The sequence below is a fragment of the Acomys russatus genome, chromosome 28, assembly GCF_903995435.1.
Source record: "Acomys russatus chromosome 28, mAcoRus1.1, whole genome shotgun sequence".
NCBI lineage: Eukaryota > Metazoa > Chordata > Mammalia > Rodentia > Muridae > Acomys > Acomys russatus.
The window spans coordinates 36,313,767-36,329,313 of record NC_067164.1 but is presented as its reverse complement, the minus strand read 5'-3'; the positions used below and the strand labels follow the sequence as shown (position 1 = coordinate 36,329,313).

The following is a 15,547-nucleotide window of genomic DNA, read 5'->3' as shown; positions in this document are numbered from 1 at the left end:
TTTAGCTAAAATACACCTGAACACTGACAAGTGATCACTTACAATGATGTATATATTTTTGAAAAATAAACTTTAGTGGAATAATTCTGAAGGGTGCACTGGAAGAATGGCAAGCTATCATTTTAGGATATCAGCAAATTTGTCTCAGCCTCCTTCAAGTCATGGTCTAGGATCTACACCTGTGTCTTTCCCTAAGCCGAGACCTTCCTAAGATGTAAATAACTGTGTTATGAAGAGAGAAGACTTAGGTGAACATGTTTATTCATCAGAGCTGCTGTATCAGTTGCCTGGGATCTCAACTGCTTTATAGAATCCTGGGAAATGTTCATGCATAAGGATATTGCCTTAGCTGACTTAAATTGCCCCATACAATGGTACGTTATCAACCCTTAGTGAAGCCTTTAAAAAAAAAAAAAAAAAAAAAGAATCCAGGTTGAAAAACGGGTTAAAGGAGGCAAGTACAGCATCTGCCTTTAGAGCTACCATCACCTCAGGGATTTTCTCAGTATGAAATCTTGCAGAAGTTATTTTTCTTTCTCAAAATCCAGGCGATGACAACATTCCTTACTCCAAATCTGGCATTTCTGAAAGTATTTTTTAGAAACAATTAGCAAGGTCAACAAGAGATCTGAAAGTATTTTTTAGAAACAATTAGCAAGGTCAACAAGAGAACTACAAGACTCTACCGCTTACAAGACAGAGCTCCCTAACAGCACTTGTAAAAGCATGCAACCACATCTTAAAAGAGGAAAAGAGGTGTCTAAGAACTGTGACCGGCGTTTTAGGCTCTTTCCTTAGTTCACCAGCCCGTCTTCATTCCTGAAAATGCCTTCTCCTTTCTTTCTTTTCTTTCTATTTTTCAAGACAGGGTTTCTCCATGTAGCCTTGGCTGCCCTGGAACTCACAGCGACCCGCCTGCCTCTGCCTCCTGAGCCTTCTCCTCACAGCTGGCTGTAACTTCAATTCTAAGGGCTCTGACAGATTTCTGTTTTGGTTTTCTATGTAGCCTTGGCTGTGTTGGAACTAGCTTCGTAGACCACGCTGGCCTCTAACTCAAGAGATCTGTGTGCCTCTGCTTCCTGAGTGCTTGTATTTTGTTCTCTCCAGACACCATGTATACACATAGTGCAGACCCAAGTAGGTAAAACACAGAACATAAAATAGTTATAAACCAGGCGTTTGTGGCAAGCCTTAAATTCCAGCACTTGGGAGGCAGAAGCAGGCGGATCTCTGAGCCCGAGGCCAGCCTGGTCTACAGAGTGAGCTGCACAGAGAAACCCTGTCTTGAAAAACAAACTAAATTGTCCTTTAGCTTAAACAATCAAGCCACAGATGGTGTCTGCTCTAAAACTCTCGCCCCAGTGCAGACAACCAATGCACTAGAAAAATTAAAAAATGAAAACAAAACAAAACTCAAGACACTCACTTTCATCATCACTGTCTTGCGAATCCTAAAGAAGAAAAATTAAAAGGTTACCAAGCTGATCATACATACGTTAACAGAATAACTTATCCTAAAATTTCTAAGCTTTTTTTTTCCTTACTACAGCAGCAGAGTATAGTTACATGGATCCTAGGAATTTAATGATAAACCCAAGACCTCAATTTCCTAAAGTGCACAGCCATGTAGCAGCAGCACCATCTTCCTGTGAAAAGTGCTGTGTGCTTCTTGATGGAGCTGAGCTCACCCCACACTCTCCTACAACTTTGTTGTCCTCTCTTGGCAGTGGATGAAAGGAAGAAGACAATAAATTCTAATTCTACGAACAGAAGCTGAGAATTATCCCATTACATAAACTCTGTGTCAAGATATTAACAGATTGTTGAAGAAATGATGTCTAAAGCAGTTGAATACACCCTCCTCTTAACACACATTGACATTTCTTTATTACTAGTGTCACTGACCTGGCTTTAAATCCTACCTCCTTGGTAATGATAATCTCTTAACTCTGACCTTTATATAATGACTTGTTAAAAATATGATCCCTAATGAGCCACAAAAACACAATTTCCCTAGTAGGTAAAAATCTCTAAAAACTGGATATATCAAACACACACAAAACCTAGCATTCCTTTAAGATGTTAAGAAATAAGACAGGGAGTGGGAGTAGGGCTCAATGAGCACTGGCAGGAGAGCTGCTGAGCATACAGGACCATGTAAAGTAACTGCCTTTCACTATTTAAACAAGGCCTCATGTACTTACGTCATCTGCTCCATCTACTTCTGGTAAATCTACATCCTCATCACCACCCATGTGGTCCATCATCTATTTGAAGGAGGGAAAAAAAAAAAAAAAAAAAAAAAAAAGCTTTTTAAAGCTACACACGGCAGAGTAAGTTTTTAATTCAGCATCAAGGATAAGTACTTTGATTTCCGTAAGGGAAACTGCTTTTTGAACACAAGGGAAGGTACAAGTAGGTAGGTGTGGTGGTGTGAGACTTCAGAAGTTCAAGACCCTCAACTACATATTAAGAAGCCAGCATAGCATGCTACATGAGACCTTGTCTCAAAAAAGCTAAATTAGAGCAAGATACCTACATATGGCAGAAAATTAAACTGTTAAAATTCTAACAACGTACAGCTCTTACAACTCCAGAGGAATTTCACATTTTTATGGCCTCCAACAGGGACCAAGAGAGAACAGGGGTGAAAAATCCCTCTGTATAACTGTTACCCCTGGAGGTAAAGGGAAAACTAAAACAAACAGAATGAACATCAACAGATTTAATTGCAGTTACAGATTCTCCATCTTGGCCGGGAGAGACTGCTCAGTAGCTGAAAGCGCTTGCTGTTCATTCCCAGAGCCCACGTGTTGAGTCACACTGCTGGTAAGGTGGTAACTCTAGTTCCAGGGAAACAACATGCCCTCTTCTGGTCTCTTCAAGGGACCAGACAGGCATGTGGTGCATACCACAGAACACAGTGTGGAGGCGGGATCATAAACAGGTTACCAGGTTTGGCACCAAGCTCCTCAATAGCCTCTCTGAAGATGGGATGTGATTCTGAAGCCCAGGCAGGGCGATCCAAGCAACTCTGCTGCCTTGGCGAAGACAGAAGAAAGCCTTTTTTTTTTTTTTTTTTTTTTTTTTTTTTTTGGTTTTTAGAGACAGGGTTTCTCTGTGTAGCCTTGACTGTCCTGGACTCACTTCTGTAGACCAGGCTGGCCTCGAACTCACAGCAATCCACCTGCCTCTGCCTCCCAAGTGCTGGGATTAAAGGCCTGTGCCACCACCACCCAGCGACAGGAAAAAGCTTTATACCTAGATTTAAGGGAAATAAACTGTTTACATGCCACCTTGCAAACAAAACTAATAACTTAATACTTGATTTCAGGACTGAAGAAGACAGTTTAAAAAGACATATCAGGGTGAAAGTGGGACTGGAGAGATGGTTCAACATTTAAAGGTACTGGCTGCTTTTCCAGAGAACCTGGGTTCAGTCCCAAGCACCCACATGAAGGAGGACCACAACCACCTGTAATTCCAGTTCCAGAGGATCCCATGGTCTCTTCTGGCTTCCATGTACACAAAAGTACTTAGCCAGACAAGCAACAAGAGTAACATGCTCAGCCTTAAAATTATGGACTATTCATATTCAGTCTCTTGAGGGAAGACTAGGAAGGAAGGTGCCATTGTGACGCACACCTTTAAGCCCAGCACTTGGAAGGCAAATCTCAGTGCATTTTTAACTACATAGAATGTCAAAGAGAGACACTGTCCCCTACAAAGGCCAGGTGCTGACTAGACAACAGCAATATCGTATTTGGCAGCAGTCAGGAGGTGAAAGGAACAAAAGCCGTCAATGACGGCACAAAATACTCTCTCGCTACTGAGTAAGAACCATTTGAGATGCTCAGTAACCAGTTAAACACACGTTAGGATCTTTCTTCATTTTGAGACAGTCCTGTGTAGCCCAGTCTGCCCTTGAACTTACTTTGTAGCTGATGATAACCCTGATTCTCCACTTACTAAGTCTGTGCTATCACCTCTGGCTTCAAAAATTCTGGGGATTGAGAATGAAATTTGGGCTCATACAAGCTGAGCAAGCACTACCTGAATCACATCCCTCCTTAAAATTATTTCCCTGCTGTGGTCACAGTAAGATATCTGTGAAATTTACATAAAAATCCTTCTCTGTTCAGAGACAAGGTCTTACTATATAGCCGTGGCTGTCCTTGAACTCACAGCTATCTGCATAGTCTAGAGAGCCAAGTTCCAGGACAGATAGGGCTGCTACACAGACAAACTTGTCTCGAAAACAAAAAAAGGTGACTCTGAGGGGCTAGTTGAAAGCACCCGTTACTCTAGCAGAAGACCAGGTTTTGATTTCCAGCAACCACGAAGCAGCTCATAACCCTCTGTAACTCTATTTTCAGGGATTCTGACACTGTGCTTTGATCTCCATAGGCACCAGGTTCCCATGTGGTCCAGACACACACATGCAAAAAACAACCATACATATTAAAATGAAAAAAGTAGACCATTAAGGCTGGCGGATCTGGACCCAGGCAGGTCAGCTCAAACTACTGTACCAAACAAGAACAATGCATGCAGTAAACCTAATACCCCTTTTCAGATCTAGCCAATGGACACCATATTCTCCACAATTGTGTGGAGAGCAGGGACTGACTCAGACATGAACTCTATTGCCCCCTATTTGACCACTTCCCTTTGGTGAGGAGGCCTGGTAACACTAAGAGAAAGAGTAATTAGGTTACCAGGAAGAGACCTAGTAGGCTGTGATTGTGATAGTGGGGGACAAGGTCCCCTTCTGTCACAGACCTAGAGGAGGGGAATAGGATGAAAGAGGGAGTGAATGAGATGTTAACAAATGAGATGTAATCTGAATAAATTATGTAAATAAAAATTTTTTAAAAAGAAAGAAGAAAGTAGGGGGCTGGAGAGATGGCTCAGAGGCTAAGAGCACTGGCTGCTCTTTCAGAGGTCCTGAGTTCAATTCCCAGCAACCACATGGTGGCTCACAACCATCTATAATGTGATCTGGTGCCCTCCTCTGCCGTACAGGCATACATGTAGTCAGAAAACTGTATACATAACCAATCAATCAATTAAAACACACACACACACACACACACACACACACACACACTCTCTCTCTCTCTCTCTCTCTCTCTCTCTCTCTCTCTCTCTCTCTCTCTCAAACAACCACTACCACCACCACCACAACAAAAACAGCATTATGGGGCAGGTAGAGAACTTACCTCAGAGAAACGGTCAAAATTAGACATGTCCTCATCTGAGTCATCCTCCCAGTCTTTCCAGTTATTGAAGTCCACACTAAGCCAATTAAGCTACAGATCAACAAGAACATCACCTCCATGTTACTTGTAATCACTAATGGGACACAGAGTTAGCACCAAAGATAAAAACCCACGAGAGCTGCGTGTGGTGACACACACCTTTAATCCCAGCACCCAGAGGCAGAGGCAGGAGGATCGATTCGAGTTCAAGGCCAGCTTGGTCTACAAAGCAAGTCCAGGACAACCAAGACCACACAAAGAAACCCTGGGGGGCGGGGGGGCAGGGGGGCCACCCCTAGGCTGCTGAGACCAGAATAATCAGGGCTACACAGAGAAACCCTGTCTCGAAAAACAAAACAAAACCCAAAAAGACTATGGTATCAACTAGGGACTGATTCTGTGACATTCATTGAGATCCAAGAATAGAACACCATCTTTTATACTATTATAAAGATGCCATATTACAAGTACATATTTATTAATTCTTATTAAAAGGTTAAATGTCAAATACAGAAAACAAAAACCTACCTTTGCCCTTTCCTTTGTTAACCTAGGCCACGACTGGCCAGACTCTCCTTTTCGCAAACAACATAAGATCGATCTGTCCGTTCTTTTATGCTTGGAATCCTAAAACAAAAGCATCACACCATTGTCTCTACTATCATGATAAAAAAAAAAAAAAAAAAAAAAAAAAAAAAAAAAAAAAAAAAAAAAAAAAAAAAAAAAACCAACCTGTTCCTAATCCCAGCACTCAAGAGGCAGAGGCAGGCGGATTGCTGTGAGTTCGAGGCCAGTCTGGTCTACAAAAGTGAGCCCAGGACAGCCAAGCCTAAACAGAGAAACCCTGTCTCAAAAAACCAAAACCAAAACCAAACCAAACAAAACCCAAAACCAACCAACCAATCAAACAAAAAAACCGTTCCTTTGTTTTTGGGGTGGTAGTGGTTTCAGGTTTCTCTGTGTAGCCCTAGCTGTCCTGGATTCTTTGCAGATCAGGCTGGTCTCACTGAGCTCTGCCTCTCAGACTGCTAAGATTATAGGAAGGTGCCCTGCTGCCCATCTCTTTCTGCTGTTAAGGTTATTTGTATAAAACTGTTTCTCAGCTTCTCCCTTAACCCGGCTATCACACAAATATTTGAGACTGTATTATATTAACAAGCTTCACAGCACAAGAACTAAACAGTTTTAACAGTATTCTTAACCCTCTAAGCTAATTTGGCTTCCTCCCAGAGAGAACTACTGTATTTTGTGGCTTTCCTTGTTGAACTCCTCTTTCCAGATGTCTCCTAGACCTCTCCTAGGGCTGAATCCCCTACTTCCTCTTTAACTCCTCCCCCAAAGCCCTGCCCCTGCCCAGCGGTTGGCTGTAAGCTGCTTTATTGGCATATCAGAAGGCAATTAGGGAGCAGTGTTTACACAGCACAGAGCAGGAGGTTCTCAGAATAAGGACTGTGACCAGATAAGGAAGGTATAGAAATAAGCACTTGAATTATGCCATATCCTACTTTCCCCTTTCACAGGGAAACAACTCCACCACTAAGCTTTATTTCCATAATTTGGCCATTACTGCATATCCCTGCTGGTCTTGAACTCAGGATCCTCTTAGTATGTGAGGGACTCTCTACACTAAGTGTTGTCTCTCTCCTTTGGCTGGTTTTTCTATGTAGGCAAAAGCTGTCTTGCCCCAACTTTCTGAAAGTTCGACTTATAGGTACAACTCACCTAACTGGTTCTTTTTTCAATTCGTTCCCTATATTTTCTAAAATCTTCTGATTTTTTGAGAAGACACACTTCAAATTACTGTCATCTGTCTAGTGACAGAAAAAAAACACGTAGAAAGGGAAGTTGCACAACAGAGCAGCCTCTAAACTCTTAGGCTATGCAGATTTAATGTTTACTATTGTGTTCATTTGAATGACAGGCTCATAGGGACTGGCACTATTGGGAAGTGCCTCTTCGCCAGCCAGTGTTCCCTCCACGAAATGGATTAGCCCTGAACTGTAAGCCAGCTCCAAGTCTAAGAGTTGCAGTGGCCATGGTGTCTCTGGGGTGGGGGTGGAAGGAGATAAGACAACGACCAGCAGACTCATTTCCTCATAATTTAAGTCAGAATTAAAGCATCAATACTACTTACATTTGGATCAATACAATGGAAGAGATCAATTTCATTTAAATGTTTAAAATTATCACTTCCTCCAAGACAACTAAAAAAAGAAGAGAGTGTGGAATTAAAATAAGCCTCTCTAAATAGAAGATCAGATATAACTTCAGCAAAAGAAAACAAGCTATGGCACTCCATTATCTTTTTTTAAATTTTTTGGACAGTCAAGGTTACACAGAGGAAACCCTGTCTCAAAAAATAAAACAACAAAAAAGTAAGCAGGCTATATTGCTCAGCCCTCCATGCAGCACCCCTCCATGGCCTCTGCATCAGCCTCCAAGTTTGTGCCCTGACTTCCTTTGATGATTAACAGTGGCTGGGTAAGCCCAATAAATCCCTTCCACCCCAAGGTCACAGTATTTCATCACAGTAAGTCACTTTAGCTAAGACAAAAGGAAAATTACCTGAAAGTAAGTTTGGATTTTTCAAAGTTTACGTTAACATCTTTACTGTCTTCAACACAGAATTCAATGAACACGTAGTCCCTTCGATCGTACCACTTTGCAGAGGCAGGCTGCCTGTAGAGAAAATGATACATTCCAGCAAGAACTCATCACATTTAACTTCACAGCCATTTCTCTCTTCATCATAGTTCAGGTTTTACTTTACAGGCACCCTACATTCCAAGGGCTCTAACCAATTTCTGGAGGACTTCAAACTCCATGTTAGGGATTTTATTTTGGGAGGTGGGGGAATGAGGCAGGGTGCTCATGTAGCCCATGTTAGCCTTCAACACTTGATGCTCCCTTGCCTACCAACAGAAAGCAGTCTTTAAAAACAAACAAGCCAGGTGGTGGTAGCTAACACCTTTAATCCCAGCACTATGGAGGCAGAGGGATCTTTTAAGTTTGAGGCCAGTCTAGTCTACAGAGTGAGTTCTAAGACAGCCAAATCTATGTAGAAAAATTCTCTCAAAAAACAAACAAACAAACAAACAGAACCCCAAACCAAACACAACCAAAACCACTCTTTTTTATAGCTGCTGTACTCAGCAGTGTTAGTGTAACAGGAACTTTTAAAGCCAAAATCTAACATTTAACTCTATCCAATCACAAGATATTTTAAGCCATTACTACTGAAACTAAGATACATACACTTAATTATAAAGAGAACTAAGCCACTTTCAAAGTAATGTACTATTTTTACAGCCCTGCTTTCAACATTAGGAATTTAGAAGTAAAAGTTGGGCGTGGTGGTGTACTCGTTTAACCTGAGCACTCAGGACAGAAGAGGCAGGTGGATCTCGGGGAGTTCAAGGCCAGCTTGGTCTATAAAAGGAGTCCAGGGCAGCCAAGGCTACACAGAGAAACCCCTATATCGAAGGGGGAAAAAACCCAGAAAGAAAGGAAACTTAGAATTAGCAGGAATGTAGCCAGGTGGCATGCTTTCCCAACATGTGCAGTGTCTGATGCAGCAAAGCCTGGAACAGAAATACCCAGCAAGGTACACCATGTGTCATCTCAGAACTCAGGAGACTAACAGAACAAGAGCTGAGAGACTGCTGCTCAGTAGTACAGAGGACTGGCTACTCTTGTAGAGGGGGGTGGGAGGAACACTTGTAACCAATCTCTACTACTTGAGGTGCTAACCCAGACCCACCTAGTGGTGAATACCCTTAACCCCGGGCACGGGAGGTAGAGGCTGGTGGATCTGTGTCCATCCTCATCTACAGAGGAAAAACTGAAACCAAACCAAACCATGACATATGTATGGTAGCTTCCCAACTTGCAATGACAATAGCTGGCCAGAATAAAAACCATCTCTTTAGTACCTGTTGGCAGAGCTTATTGTCTACTGTACCTCACAGCCTTGGCTTTTTCTTCTTTTCTTAAACAGGGCCTCACTGTTTAAGTGTGGGCTGGCCTGCAGTGAAAGAATTGTCCCACCTCTTGAATACTGTAATTACAGGTGTACCTCACACACTCAGTTTGATTTGGTACCAGAGATTTCAAATACCTCTTTCCCTTATAAAACTTACAAATTTAAGTTATTACTGGTCTATTTTATGGTTTTTGTGTGTACACACAGGTATCCATCCACAAATGTGCCTGTAGAAAGTTAGAGAACTACTTGCAGTTAGTTGGTTCTTTTAGTCTTGTGGGTTCTGGAAACCAAACTGATCTCCTGCAACCTCCTCCCCAGACAGGGTTTCTCTGCATAGCCCTGGCTGTCCTAGAACTCACAGATCTGTCTGTCTCCCAAGTGCTGGGATTAAATGCATGTGCCACCACATAACCAATCAACTTTTCTTTTGTTGTTCACTCATCATTTAAGACACAGAAATCAGCCTGGTGGTGGCACCCGCCTTTAGTCCCAGCACTCAGGAGGCAGAGGCAGGTGGATCACTATGATTTAGAGGCCAGCCTGGTCTACAAAGTGACAGGCCAGGACAGCCAGGGCTACACCAAGAAACCCTGTCTTGAAAAAAATCAAAAACAAAATAAACACCCCTCCCCCGAAAAAAACAGAAAGAGAAGAAAAGAGAAGCAGTGGAAAGTTAGCCTCTCAAGTCACACCAAGTAACCAATGTTATGGGTTGACTTGTTTCCCGCCCACTTTTTTTTCTGCTCGTCTGAATGGCACCTCAGAATGAGATTATTTAGTTGGAAACAGGTTTTAGAAGATAATTGAGTCAAAGCACGATCTTTTTTATTTTTTATTTTTAAGGATTTATTATTCACATACAGTGCACTGCCTGCATGTGAGCCAGCAGGCCAGAAGAGGGCATCAGATCTCATTATAGATAGTTGTGAGCCACCACCTGGTGCTGGGAATTGAACTCAGGACCTTTGCAAGAACAGTCAGTGCTCTTAACCTCTGAGCCATCTCTTCGGCCCCAAAGCGCAAACCTTAAACCTCCAATATGGCCAGAGCCCTTGTAGGGGAGATGAGGCCATAGATGAGAAGACAAAGAGAGCATCTCTATTAGAACCATTTCCTAGACAATAAAAGCAGCCAAAGTAACTCTTGCTTAACTGTGAGGTTTCACAGCAGACCAGATGTGAGCCCTCTAGGTCAGGAAAGACCTTTTAGCTGAACTGTACATTCCCTGATGAGACTCAACCTGTCTTCTCATAGCAGGTCAGACTAGAATAGCCTCTTTACAAACCAAGTCTCTGCACATACAAATGTGACAAATTCTTGTTTTTACTTGAAATAACTGGGGAAAAATAGGATGATGGTGTAGAGATGGCTCAGCATTTCAACAACCTTCAATAAAGCCAGGCAGTGGTGGCATATGCCTTTAATCCAAGCAGTCGGGAGGCAGAGGCAGGAGGATCTGAGTTCAAGGCCAGGCTGGTCTACAGAGTGAGTTCCAGTACAGCCAGAGCTACAGAGAAACTGTTTTGAAAAAAGCAAAATAGAATCTACCAACCATTACCAAAGACTTGTGTTCAGTTCTCAGCACTGCCATCTACATAAGGACACCTACATGCTCATACATAAACAAAATCTTTACTATCTAGTTACAAAACATAATAATCGCCACAGAGATGTGTTTGATCTTCTTGAACTGGAATTATGGAAGACTGTGAGTCTCTACTTGGATGCTGGGAAGCACCCTGGTCATCTTCAAGAGCAATTGAGTTCTTGTAGTTTGAGACAGGGTCTCCCTAGATAGCCTTGGCTGTCCTGCGACTGTGTAGGCCAAGCTGGCCTCCAACTCCAGAGCATTGCCTGGCTCTGCTTCCCAGGCACTGGGATTAAAGGCATGCACAACCACATCCAGCTTTTAAGTGCTGGACCATCTCCGAGCCTTGCTATTTTTTTCCATCACCACCACCCCAATTTGTTTTCTAATCTGCTCAACTCAGGACATAGTTGGATTCAACTGAAGATATGCTCAGAGTAACCATCAAAAGCATCTCATGCAATCATGCCATAAAAAGCTCATTAGAGCTTGGAATCATTAAATGTTTACTGCAAGTTTGTGCTGGGAATTATGCAGGATTTGACAAGAGAGTGAATTCCCAGCTCTCCCTTGAGCCAGCTTTGTTGCCTCGGGGAGTCTAAGGTAGGACAACCACTGCAAGTTCCACGACAGCTTGGTCTATGCTCTCTGTACCACTTAAGGGCCATGGCTCCAATGAACATGGTATATGGTTATGTAAGGAAACTGCTCAGGCCTCAGCTTCAGGCCTTCTCCCCCCACCACACACACGCAGCTACACATATATAAACCATACAAATTGATTGTATGTTTGCATGTAGTACATATGAACATGTGCAGATGGCTTGCAAACCCCAATAGCTGCAGTGCCCTGCCCATGCAGCAGAGTACCCAGCTTTTATGTGGATGAAGGAAATGTGAACCCAGATCCTCAGGCTTGCTCAGCTACTGCTCTTCCTGACTAAACACATTCCCAGAGAAAAGTCCCCTTTCAGGTTTTGTTTCTTTTTAAAGAAAAGTCTTGTTACAAGAGTCTTAACTAGTCAGGATGGCCTAAAACTGCAACAAACCCACCCTTACCTTTCCAGTGTTGTTATTCCTAGAGGAGGCAGAAGGATGAGGAATTCACAAAAGAACGAAAACAAAACCGTTCTTGTTTGTTTTTCGAGACAGGGTTTCTCTGTGTAGCCCTGGCTGTCCTGGACTCACTCTGTAGACCAGGCTGGCCTCAAACTCAGAGATCTGCCTGACTCTGCCTCCTGAGTGCTGGGATTAAAGGTGTGCGCCACCTCGCCCAGCAACAAAACTGTTCTTTATATGCCAAAATAACAGGTCACCATGGAAAAAACTCACAAGACCCTGGATTCTATTAAGTTTTAGATTCTCAAAGCTGGATTTCCAGTAGTTCTTGTGATCTATTTTTAAAGGGGGTTAGTTCAGAAGTGGTGGTACATACCTTTAATCCCAGGACCCAGAAGGCAATGTTTAGGATCTCTGTTGCGTTCAAGGCTAGTACGGTTTACATAGTAAGACTCTGTCCCATTTCCCTCCTCGGCTAGGGCTATAGATCAGTGGAAGGGTGAGCGAAACCCCAGATTTTACCTTGGTAGCAAAAGATTTGAAAGACAATTCTGCTTTTGAGAATTCATACAAAGGTGGGCATGGTGGCATATGCTTGTAATCTCACTGTTTGGATGGTGGCAAGACTCATTACAGGTTCCATATCAACCTGGCACACATAGGGAGACCTGCCTAAAATCCCCAAAACCTGGCACGGAGGAGGGAAAGTCAGTAACTATTCAAGGCCCCCTAAACGAGGTTTTATCTTCTAATTTTTTAAAACAGAAAATACAATTCAACAGAAATGTTAAATTAGCAATAGGAGTAACCCTACAACCCAGCAATTTTCGTCATTTGTCTCTATGCCTTCTAGTTAAAGTCTAACTCAGCAAGAAAAAGAAGGAATAATCAGTTGCCAGGTTACAGTGGTTAGGAAATCAACACTGAACAACAGCCATCATTGGTTACTCTTCCCAAGTTTAGAAGGCTCAGGATTTCGGATTTCTGGAAAGTAAAAATATAGCAAAAATAGGCCAGGTAGATCTCCTTGAGTTTAAGGCCCGCCTGGTCTACATAGTAAGACCCTGTCTCAAATTATAAAAATAGTGTATTTACAGCAAACATCAAATTGAACAACATTAGGCTGATTCTTCCAATTTTCCCTTTAGAATTCTAAGTCATTAGTTAATAAATGCCTTAACTTCTTTTTGGTTTAGTTTTGAGACAGGGTTTCCCTGTGTAGCCCTGGCCTCATTTTGTAGACCAGGCTAGCCTCAAATGCTGAGAGCTCCACCTGCCTTTACACTGCCTGCACTACCACACCTGCCCCTTGAATGCCAGCCTGGTGTGCAGAGAAACCTTTTCTTCAAAACAAAACAGGCGTGTATGCACACTGAGCCTCACTATGTAGATCTGACTGGCCTTGATCGTGAAGGTATGCACCACCTCTAATTCCAACACTTGGGAGGTAGAGGGAGAAAGATTCAAAATTCAAGGGAAGCCTTTTGTATGTGGAGACTATAGGCTACCTCGGCAGCATAGACCCTGACTCTCTCTCTCTCTCACACACACACACACAAACCCTTTAATGGGGGCTGGAGTGGTGGTGCACACTCTTAATCCTAGCACTCTGGGATGCAGAAGCAGGTAGAGTTCCAAGGCAGCTAGGGTTACACAGTGAGGACTCACTCAAAAACCCAAAACTTTATAGAGGTTAGAAAGATGGCTAAGAGCACTGGCTGCTCTTCCGAAGGTCCCACATGGGGACCAGATACCTCTTTTGGCCTCTGAAGAACTGCAAGCCGGTGATACACAGACAAACGCAGGCAAACATCCACATCCACTGCTCTTGCAGAAAACCCAGGTCCCACACTGGGTGGCTCACAACTGTGCCAAACTCCACATTCAGATCCAACTCCTGTGCTCTCTGCAGGCACCTGCATCAGAGTGTACATACCCACAAAGACTAATATAACTTAAAAAGATTCTATTTTACACACACACACACACACACACACACACACACACACACACACACACTGCCTGGTACCCATAAAGGTCAGAAGAGGGCCCTGGATCCCTGAAACTAGAGTTATAGATGGTTATGCGCCACCATGTGGGTGCTGGGAACTGAACCTGGGTCCTCTGCAAGAACAGCAAGCATTCTCAACCTGAGGTACTTCTCCAAGCCCAATAAAAACAAATCTTAAAAAGAAAAATAAGCTGTAATAAAAAACATTAGTTTTGAAGATAATAGAAGACGGGTTAGAATATATTGTCTACGATTTTCATGTTACCCACAGAACTATTTCAAACGTCATTTTAAACATACTACTTATGTTTTTTTATTTATTACGTGCAGGAAAGTTTGCCTGAACATCATCCCCTAAAACTAGAGTTACGGATGGCGAGCCACTGTGTGGTACTGGTAACAGAACCCAGGTCCTCTACAAGAACCAGTACTGTTTACTACTGAGCCAGCGCTCTAGCTCTTAAACTGGTACTTCTAGGTGAAAAGATGTTTTGTTTGAATATGTTCATCTACTAAATTGTTTTTACCTAGCAATTTATTTTTCTCCTTACAGATGTCCAAATCCAGGTAGTAAATTAAATATCAAAGAGGAAAATAAAGGTTGTTTTATGTAAGTTTGTTTTAAGAAGGCAAGTCTGACCCTGGAATACAGGCCAGTTGATGGAGCCTTTTCCTAGCACGGGGTTGGGTCCACAACACCTCAAAGATAAAATCTGTATCAGTGCTGGTGAGAGGGCTGAGCAAGGGAGGGTTCCTGCTGCACCTGACAACTTTAGTTCTATGCCCACAGACCTCCGTACAGGGTGTCCTCTCACCTCCAGGAAGACACAGAATAAATATAATTTAAAAAGTAGAAGCTAGCCGGGCGTGGTGGCGCATGCCTTTAATCCCAGCACTTTGGGAGGCAGAGGCAGGCGGATCGCTGTGAGTTCGAGGCCAGCCTAGTCTACAAAGTGAGTCCAGGATGGCCAAGGCTACACAGAGAAACCCTGTCTCGAAAAACCAAAAAAAAAAAAGAAGCTAAACCTGTTAAATATCGGGTTTTATGGGGGAGCGGCTCCAAATTTCTTTACACTTTTCTAGCACCACATGCCTTCTTCTAGAACCTGTTTCTCACCCACTGGCTAGTATTAGGGTGTCGTTAAGGTCGTGCATAGCACCCACCTATTACCACTCCTCAATCCTGCACTTCAATGTTTTTCACAAAAGTTTTCCTGATAAGGCCTAGAAAAGTAAGACCAAAAATACTTAATAGGTTAAAAAAAAAATCAAGCCCTCTTTACCAAAGAGCTAAGATTGTTAATAGAATCTGTAACCAGCTCCGTATAAACAAATTAAAGTCTTCGGACCAGTTAGATCTCCGTTCCGTGCTCCATCCATCCAAAGTTTACAGAGGAGCACAGAAAAGGTCCACAAGTATCTTGTGACTAGACACGTGCAGGGCGACTCGCTCCACAGTTAACTACTACTGGCCGCCACGGCAGAGCAAACGTTCCCCCTTTTCAGGAGACCGGAGTTAGGAAGGTGTGGAAGGGCGCTAGGGAACTTCGCCGTGGTGACGGCATGGCCCCTCTAGTTGCCTAGCAGTGCGTGCCGCCGAGGGCGGGGGGCCGCGTGCTGGCCTCCCGGTCGCAGCAGCACGC

General features: G+C 43.1%; 1 protein-coding gene across 1 annotated transcript; it reads right to left on the bottom strand.

Annotated features, from left to right (window-relative positions):
• Positions 1–84: 84 nt before the first annotated feature.
• On the bottom strand, positions 85–7,960 carry Ptges3 (prostaglandin E synthase 3). The gene is made up of 7 exons (XM_051170536.1): positions 7,827–7,960; positions 7,396–7,465; positions 5,790–5,888; positions 5,223–5,312; positions 2,205–2,267; positions 1,427–1,451; positions 85–584 (listed from the first exon to the last, which is right to left on the bottom strand). Exons 1-7 carry the CDS (start codon positions 7,958–7,960, stop codon positions 565–567), a joined length of 501 nt encoding a protein of 166 aa, XP_051026493.1. The 3' UTR covers positions 85–564.
• Positions 7,961–15,547: the final 7,587 nt, after the last annotated feature.